The sequence below is a fragment of the Peromyscus californicus genome, unplaced genomic scaffold (genome assembly GCF_007827085.1).
Source record: "Peromyscus californicus insignis strain IS unplaced genomic scaffold, ASM782708v3 Scaffold_4__1_contigs__length_199733344, whole genome shotgun sequence".
Taxonomy (NCBI): domain Eukaryota; kingdom Metazoa; phylum Chordata; class Mammalia; order Rodentia; family Cricetidae; genus Peromyscus; species Peromyscus californicus.
The window spans coordinates 83,832,329-83,841,498 of NW_026294562.1; the positions used below are offsets into that span (position 1 = coordinate 83,832,329).

The 9,170-nt window shown below is 40.6% G+C and overlaps 1 protein-coding gene across 1 annotated transcript in view; it reads right to left on the reverse strand.

Annotated features, from left to right (window-relative positions):
- The window catches only part of LOC128094252 (acyl-coenzyme A synthetase ACSM2, mitochondrial), a 31,591-nt gene extending 23,320 nt beyond the window's left edge, over nucleotides 1–8,271 (reverse strand). Inside the window, exon 1 of the mRNA XM_052712481.1 lies at nucleotides 8,095–8,271. Within this exon, the coding sequence (XP_052568441.1) occupies nucleotides 8,095–8,271 (177 nt within the window). The remainder of the gene's footprint in view (nucleotides 1–8,094) is intronic.
- Between the last annotated feature and the right edge of the window lie 899 nt (nucleotides 8,272–9,170).

Below are 9,170 nucleotides of genomic sequence, written 5' to 3' on the forward strand. Positions count from 1 at the left end.
TTTCTGTGAAACAGGATTTTCTGGAGGGCTGTCCTATCTTGTCTTGGCAAAGTTCAGCAGTCACTTCCTTTTGTGTCCTGCTTGTCCAGTTTGGACAGCATACTGTCAGCAGTTAGGCAAGGGCAGTTTCTTTTTTGCCAGAAAGAAATCGAACTCCATATGGATTTTCTTTGATGCCCATCATCTTTTCTGAAGTAGATTGGTGTTGCCAGGAGAACCTATGTTATTAAAACATCTTAAATCCCATATTCTGGAGATCTCTGAAGTGTTTGAAGATGACCTGTCTATCTAAAATATACATCTATTTCACCTTGAAAACATGCCTAACATGACTACAAGTTTAATTGTAATAGGTGACTAACTACTAACCTGCATTTCTTTATTATCCTAAATAGATTATAATAATAACTTTCAAGGACTAGCAATTTGCATTACATTGTTAAAGGAGATTGTAATTGAGGACCAGCCTTCAAGACTGCTGTAACAAAGTCTCTCCAGTCTTGAGGGATAATTCAATTACAAGTTGACCATGAGTTTAACATCTTCTTCACAAAAGGTGACTGCATACCATATGACACTATCGCTTCCTTGAATCTCCTCAAATCTAACATTTGCACAGGAGTCCATTCAGCTCTTACACAGCCTTGGGGATATCTATCAATTGGCAGTTCCTGTAAGGTTACTGGATAAATTAAGGTTGGCTATTTGAAAACCTTATGCTGCTCCTCTGTAACCTCATAATTCAATGCTGAGATTAGTTCTTTAAATTCCTCTGTCTGAATCTGAATGTCTTTATGATCTGTTTTAATAAGTTTTTCTAAAACTTTAATCTTGGCACTCATATTAACCAAATTTTTAAATGATAAAACAAAAAATGATCAAACAGATAATATTTATAATTGACATTATGTAAATCCCATCAACATTATCCTCAACATTAATTATCCTCTCATCTAATTGTTCCATTTTCAAACTGTGCATCATGTAATCATACAAAGACCTAACTCTTTCCATTGTAATAGTGTTTCCCTTTTTTTTTTTTTTTTTTTTTTTTTTTTTTTGGTTTTTCGAGACAGGGTTTCTCTGTGTAGCTTTGCACCTCTCCTGGAACTCACTTGGTAGCCCAGGCTGGCCTCGAACTCACAGAGATCCGCCTGGCTCTGCCTCCCGAGTGCTGGGATTAAAGGCGTGCACCACCACCGCCCGGCTGTGTTTCCCATTTTTAATGTGGAAAAAAAACCCTCTCTTTTTTTTGTAAACTAATTCTCTCCTTTAAGAATTTCCAATTGTCTCACCAAATCTGCATGATGACGATTCAGATGTGAGGCTTCTGGGTAGAACAATAGAAGCCAGAGTGGGTTTTCAAGGCAGCTACCTAGTTTGATAGCAGCCTGAAGAGAGAGTCCAGTGAAAGCCCCCAACCTGCCAAGAGAAAAGAAGCCAAAGAGCCAGATGTCTGCATGGGGGTATGCGTGAAAGTGGCTAACTCCTGTGGCATTTGGAGCCCAAATTCCTGTGTGTGGAGTTTGCTGCAGAGAAGCTACAACAAAAACATCCCAAAAGAAAGGAAAACCTAACTGGTAGTGTAGTGACTCTGGCCACATGCAGCTCTGGCCTGTGCTGGTAGCTGCAAAGTCACAGGCAAGTGACTTTGGTGAACTTGTGCCCCAGAAGTTGAACACCAGGTGTAGTGCAAATCCTAATTGGTCTTAATAATAAAAACCTGGAGTCAGATATAGGGGTAAATACTGAAAGATCAGAGAGACAAAGGAGCAGGCCACAGTCACTTCTTACCTCTAGTGAATCCTCAGACCAAAAGGGGGCTGAGCTCCTGTCTCTTCCCATCTTATACTCCTCTCTCCACCCAGCCATATCACTTCCTGCCTCCACTTCCCTAGTGCTGAGGTTAAGAGAGTGAGATCTCAAGTTCTGGGATCAAAGGTGTGTGCCACTACTGCCTGGCCTCTATGGATAACTAGTTGCTAGCTCTGCCCTCTAATTTTCAGGCAAGCTTTATTTGTTAGATCACAAACAAAGTATCACCACACCCTGTCTCAAAAACCAAAGTGGTGGAACTGAAGAAGGGCACCTGAGGTTGACCTCTGGCCTCAATTTGCACTAACACATATAAACATGTACATATGTGTATATATTAGTACATGCATAGAAAAAGGATACTTTTTGTTGTTGTTAATCATCACTCTTGTCACACAGTTCCTTTCTCTGTGTTGAAACAGTCTCTTGTGGATGGACAGGTGAGGCTCAGGGGCTCAAGAAACCAATAAAACAATGAAGTGTGGTGATATATTGTGTACCCTAATAAACTTGCCTGAGGATCAGAGGACAGAGCCAGCCACTAGATTAGACATAGAGGTCAGGCAGTGGTGGCACACATCTTTAATTCCAGCACTTGAGATCTCATGCCTTTGCTTGGGAAAAACACACACCTCTAATCCCAGGAAGTAATATGGCAGGGCAGAGAAAGGTATATAAGGCGTGAGGAAACAGAAACTCACTCTCTTGAGGCTGAGGATTTCATAGAGGTAAGAGCTAGTGGCTGGCTGTTCTGCTTCTCTGATCTTTCATCTTTCACCCTGATATCTGGCTCTGTGTTTTTTATTAAAATACCATCTAGATTTGAACAATGTCCAGCGTCCAACTTATGGAGCACAAATTCATGAAAAAGCCACTTGCTTGTGAGCTGCAAGCAGTTGGAGTCTCCACCCCATGTAGGCTGGAGTCCCTAACCTGCTGGCTGAGTTTTTGTTGCAGCCTCTCTGCAGCAAATTCCCCAGGCTCAGGCTCCAAACATGCCAGGATTAGCTGCTTTTGCATGTTCCCCCTTGCAGACTGCTGGCTGTTTGGCTTCTTCCCTCTCCCAGTGGGTCATGGCTTTCTCTGGGATCCCTCCTTGGGCTGCTGCCACAATGTCATCTGAACCATCACTGTCAGCAGAATTGTGAGTCAATTGGGATTAGTTAAAAGAAAGTTTTTTCCCACATTAAAAATGGGAAACATTTTTACAATGGAAGGCATTTAGTCTCTGTTTGACTATGCATTAAACAGTCTGAAAATGGAACAATTAAATGAGAGGATAATTAATGTTGATGGGATAGATGTAATGTCAATTACAATATTATTTGTTTGATCATTTTTGTTTTATCATTAAAAAAGTTGGTTAATAAGACTGCCAAAATTAAAGTTTTAGAAAAACTTGTTAAAACAGATCATAGAGATATTGAGACCCAGACAGAAGAATTTAAAGGTGAACCAATCTCAGCATTGCATTATATGGTTACAGAGAAAAAGCCTAAGGCTTTCAAGCAGTCAAGCTTAATCTATCCAGTAACCTTACAGGACCTGCCAAATGCTCAAGGCTATGTAAGAGCTGACTGGACTCTTATGCAAATGATAGATTTGAGGAGATTCAAAGAAGCTATAGTGTCATATGGTATGCATTCCCCACTTGTGAAGCAGATGTTAAACTCATGGTCAACTTGTAATAAAACTATCCCTCAAGACTAGAGATATTTGGTTACAGCTATCTTAGAAGCTGGTCCTCAGTTACATTGGAGAACCTGTGGAAGGATGAGGCTAAGACCATTGAACAATGAAGTGGGCTAGAGGTATGGAAATATCCCAAGACTAACTTTTTGGAGAGGGAGATTATGTTAATGTATAAAGGTAATCTCTATATGATGACCACACTCTGACTTTATGCTGAATGGCAGCCTTGAATGCTTAGGACAGAATTGAAGAAGTAGGAAAGAAAATTGAGTCATTTACAAAAGTTATGAGAGCCCAGAAGAAATTTTCACTGATTTCTTACAAAGATTGACTTCAGCGGTAAGTAGAATGACACCAAATTCAGAAGCTAGACAGATAATAATTGAATTTCTGGCTTTTGAAAATGCTAATGCACAATGCAAAAGCGTAATTAGGCTGTTAAAGGCAAAATCAGCACCCTTGGAGGAATGGATCTGAGATATAGTCAATACTGAATCTCATAACCATGATGATACTTGGCTAGGAGAGGTGATTTTCCAGAGGTTTAAAGAAAAATAGTAATGTCAGATGTTTCAAATGTGGTAAACAAGGTCACCTAAAAAAAGACTGTAAACAGGGCATTCCTAGAAACAATGTTTTTTCAAGGAATATCCCAACAGAATGCCCCTCCCTTCTGGATTATGCAGAAGGTATGGCAAAGGCAGGCATTGGACTAATGAACATAGATCTGCAAGGGACAGACAAGGTAATCCTTTGCCTTTGCTCGTGGGAAACTCCCTGATGGACCTCTTGCAGGCCCCCATGATAAATTTGGTTCAGTCCTTTCCTGCTGTCATAGAAGATACTCCTTCCCAAAGCAATTAAAGAACCTAATGCCTGTTGTAAAAAAACCATACTGCTCAGGGTGATAGAACAGCTACAGAAAAGGGAACAAAAATTTAAGGAGAAACCATAAGTCAGAATTGATAAAGATTAGTAGATTTGGAACCTACCCAAAGTTAGGGTTGGGGAACGGTTTTGTTTTTTTCTTTCAGGAGAATGAAGATTAAGGAATCTGAAGAACACTGGATAAATGAGATATCTGAAGAAAAAGGACAAACATCCAGAAAAAAAAAGTCTCAAGAGAAAGAGTAAATTGGCCTATTGATATATCACATATCTAACAGGATAAATTTTCATAAGTCTTTCTAAATGTTTGTTTCTACTGTTATCTACAGACACATAATACAAATGGTCTTTATGTAGTACCAATTCAATTAAAAATTAAGGCTGGCTTTGGAGTTGGAGCATGGCTCTCTCCTTCTCTACCAACCCAAGCTTGGTAAAAGAAAATGCAAAATCTCTGTATCATGTCAGAAGAGCCACCTGATAAGGGACAGAAGGAAAACCAAAATTAAGGGACTCTTCTATCACCACTAATCACATAATTCTTTGGTTTTATTTTGACTCTTTAAAACTTTTCTTAAGGCATGAAATTTATGTCAAAATTTATAAGATTAATATATATATATATTAAAATTTTGTCATGATATTAACGGTTATATAGAGTACTAACTAATTCTAGAAAAAGGGCTTCATCAAGCTTCCTGTACATGATTTTGGGTTTGAGTATCAGTTTTCTGCAGTGAACCATGACCATGCCTAACAGTGACTTTTAAGTCTCCAAAAAGGTGATGGGGCTCCACAACGATGATGATTCCATCAGGACAATGATAATACCACTAAGCTGACAAACACCACTCAAAGATGGGCTTTGGACTATAAACTGCTCAGGACAATTTCAAGGTGACTAGCTGAGATGATCCAGCCTCAGAGACTGCTCTAGCCAGGACTTGAGACAAGCCCTGCATTTTCCCATTATGCAGAGACTGGACAACAATTGATACAGCTACCTCTCCCAGGACTTGACAATTAACTCAAACTTTTCTTTTCAGGATCCTCTAAAGATGTCATTGCCCTCAGACAGCAGGAAGTAATTTTAAAAACAAGATGCCCACATTCCCAAGGGGTGAGGTGGGTGGTTTTCGTTCATTCAATGGGTTATGGATAATTGTCATTGTTTTGGATGATTGGTTACAAGTTGTTAATTGATAATGGCCAAAAAAAAAAAAAAGAGAAAAAGGTTAAACAACGGAGAGTAGATTTAGGATTCTTGTTTGAAAACAAAGAAAAAAAGAGGATATAGATATAAGATAAAAGGTAGAATATGGATATGATAAAAAGGTAGATTATTGAATCTTCTTTTAGAAAGCAACTACTAATTTTAAATATTTTATATTGAATTGAATTTTTGTATATTGATACAAATTTGAGATTAATTTTGTTAGGAAATACTGTACATATATTTCTAATCCTGTTCAAGGTATTGTGCCTATACAGCTCATTTAACAATGTAATGCAAATTGCTAGTACTTGAAAGCTATTATTAACAACTAATTAGGACATAAAGAAATGCAGGTTAGTATTTAGTCACCTATTACAATGGAACTTGTCAGGTTAGATATGTTTTCAAAGTCAAATAGAAATATATTTGAGATAAACGGGTCATCTTCAAACACTTCAGAGATCTACAGAATATGGCATTTAAGAATGAAGTCCAAGCCCACAAGATGCACAAGGTATGTGAATCTTCTAGAAGCCAGTCCAGGTTGTTATATAGGCAATAAACAGTTGCTAGTGCTGCAGTTGCCTGAAAGTTGCTCAAGTTACTCATGCTCCTGCAGCTCCTTACCCACATGCTGTAAATAACCCTCATAACATGCTCATTGTTTCATCAATCTTGACTTAGATCTTATCAGCTCTTTGGTCTGTCATTGCACTGTCTGTCTGGGACGAACTATTTACTGCTGTAGTCTCCCAAGAAGATTCCCACAACAGCCTTGCACCTTGTTCCATCTTCAACACAGAATGCTGCAATCTCCATGTTAAGGTTGTGTCACAGTGCCAGGACCTCAGAACTGCACCATTGTCACAGCTCCCTTTAGATAGTCCTGTTTGATGCCCCTGCTGGTCAAATCCAGCCTTTCTCTTGCCTTAGCCTAGATGATCTGGTCCGTTCTCTAGAAATGTATTTTAGGTGAAGGCAGTGGTGGGCTGGTAGCAAATAAACTCAGAGATGGACAAGAAACTTGGAAGTCTCCACCTCCTCTCCATCTCTTATGCCGAAGCCCTTTTATACTCTGCTGAGTGGATATCCTGCTTGCACTCTTTGGTGGCAGAGACACGTGGCCTAGCTTTCTGAGAAACTGGTTGTTGTTGATTTCTTCCTATGATCTGTGTTAATCAGACTGGCCATCACTGTGATAAACACCTTAATATTTCTCTTAGCTCCTGGGTTCAGAGGCTTCAATAAATATTCCTTGGATCCATTGACTCTGAGCCTGTGAGGCAGGGCATCTGGACAGGAGGAGTGTCTGACTGAGGCTACTCACTTTGTGACAGATAGGAAGCAAAGAGAGAAGCAGAGACCTCAGAGTTATGTTCCCAGTGACCTATTTCCTCTAGTCTCACCATTTAAAGCCTCCATCACTCCCCAAGCCGTCATCACCAGCTGGAGACCAAGTGTTTACACTGAGCCTAGTGGGCACTACATGCTCAGTCTGCAACAAGTTCACCCATGCCCCAGCCCACTGCTCTTTAGTTCATGCTGGAAGTCACAATAGAGAGTGTGTTTGGGGTTCACTAGGTTCACTACAGTGTCCCATGTGCCTCTGATCTTCTTTTTAAAAATATTTGTAGGAGCATGTATTATTATACACAATCATAAGTTTTATTACAACATTTCCATACATGTGCACATGCATTTCAATCATCTCCACCCTCCTATCATCTTCTTCTGCCTCCTCCCATCCCTTCCTACTCCTCTTGATATCTCTCTTCCTCCTAACTGGTTCTTCTTTGACTTTTATGGTGTGTGTGTGTGTGTGTGTGTGTGTGTGTGTGTGTGTGTGTGTGTCCGTGTCCCAGTACGTTTTATTAGGATTACTTCAAAGAGCATGGGGAAATGTTTGTTCTAGGAGCATGGGCACATAACTAGTAGCTAAACTGCTAAACAAAATGTCTCTTGGTCCCTCATTAACCTTTAACTGCATATAAATCCTCTGGGAGAGGTGGGACCCCTTGAGCTCCTCCCTACTCCATGAAATCTAGTACAGGTAAATTAATTACTAGTTACTGTGAGTTCAAGAGTGCAACGGCCATCTCATACCCAGAAATTATATTCCACACCCCACCTCTTATGTTCTTTCTGTCCCTTCTCCCATAATATTCCCCGAACCTCTGAGGGGGTGGTAGAAATGTCCTATTTATTTATGGAGCATTCGACAATCACTAATTCTAAGAACATTGACCAGCTGTGAGTCTCTGCAGTTACCACTGACAACCGCATACAATGCTTCTCTGACAGAATCCCAGAGCTCTTCTGCCTTTCTTTCTCCCCAGTCACCCTATACTACTTCAAGGAAGATGAACATCCTGTTCACAGCTCCTTATAGTGTCTGAGACATAGCAAGCATCCTGTAAATCTCAACCAAATGAATTGATAAATGAATGAAGTCAATCAAACTGTGCTGTTCTCTCTCCAGTTACCTTCTCCATGTTGGCCCAGTGATCTATCACATCACTAGCGAAGTTGGACTTGGCAGGTACTTCCTGGTGGCCCCACTGTATGGACATTTGTTTCTTGATATTAATATGGAATGTATGGCTGAACATTTCAGTACCCCAGAGGGCATAATATCTTGGAATTTTCCACAGCCAATGCATGATCAGAGCTGTGAAGAAAGGAGGTGATGTAGGTGAGCTCTTTCCTACTAGATTGTGATACTCACCATCAGCTAGTGAAGAGAGTTGTTCCCATCCGCTGGGGTCGATTGGGTGCATTTGTGAGCGGATTTAATTGACACTGAGTCCCTGGTTCAGTCTCCTTCTGTGTGCAATTCTTCTAAAGCCCCCCCTCCAGCTCCTGCAGCAGTTCTGTGGATTTCTAATCCCAGGTGACATACCATTTTAGCTTAAAGTGTGAGTGGTGAATTGTTTTGTGGCTCCCATTAATCTGTTTTCTTCCTGTAGTAGAATTATATCACTCTACTCATTGCCACGTGACTTCTCAGTGCAGTGTAGAGGGAGAACCCATATTCCTCTCTTGTTGACTTTGACTGGCTAGGGAGATATGCTCTGGTTAATAGGGTGAGTAAGGGTTGGTCAGATTTGCATTTCTACCCCTACTGTGTGTGTGTGTGTGTGTGTGTGTGTGTGTGTGTGTGTGTGTGTGTGTGTGTGTGTGTGTGTGCTTGAGCACTGTATGAATATGCATGCACAGGTGTGCACATGATCATGCCTGTGAGTGCATGCAGAGGCCAGAGGATGACACTGAGTAACTTTCTCTATGTCTTATTCCCCTGTGACAGGGCATCTAAGTGGCTCTAGAACCTGTCATTTCTCGGGTAGGCTTGCTGGCCAGAGAGCCCCAGTGATCTTTTATCTCTACCCACCTCCCCCAGCACCAGGCTCACACAGACACACACAATTTTTTACATATATGCTGGGCTTCTGAACTCATGTTCTCATGATATTGCTGTATATATTCTTACCCACTCTGCCATCTCCCTACCACCATTTCTGGGGCTTTCCATGAGAACTACATGTGCCTCAGATGAGCACCA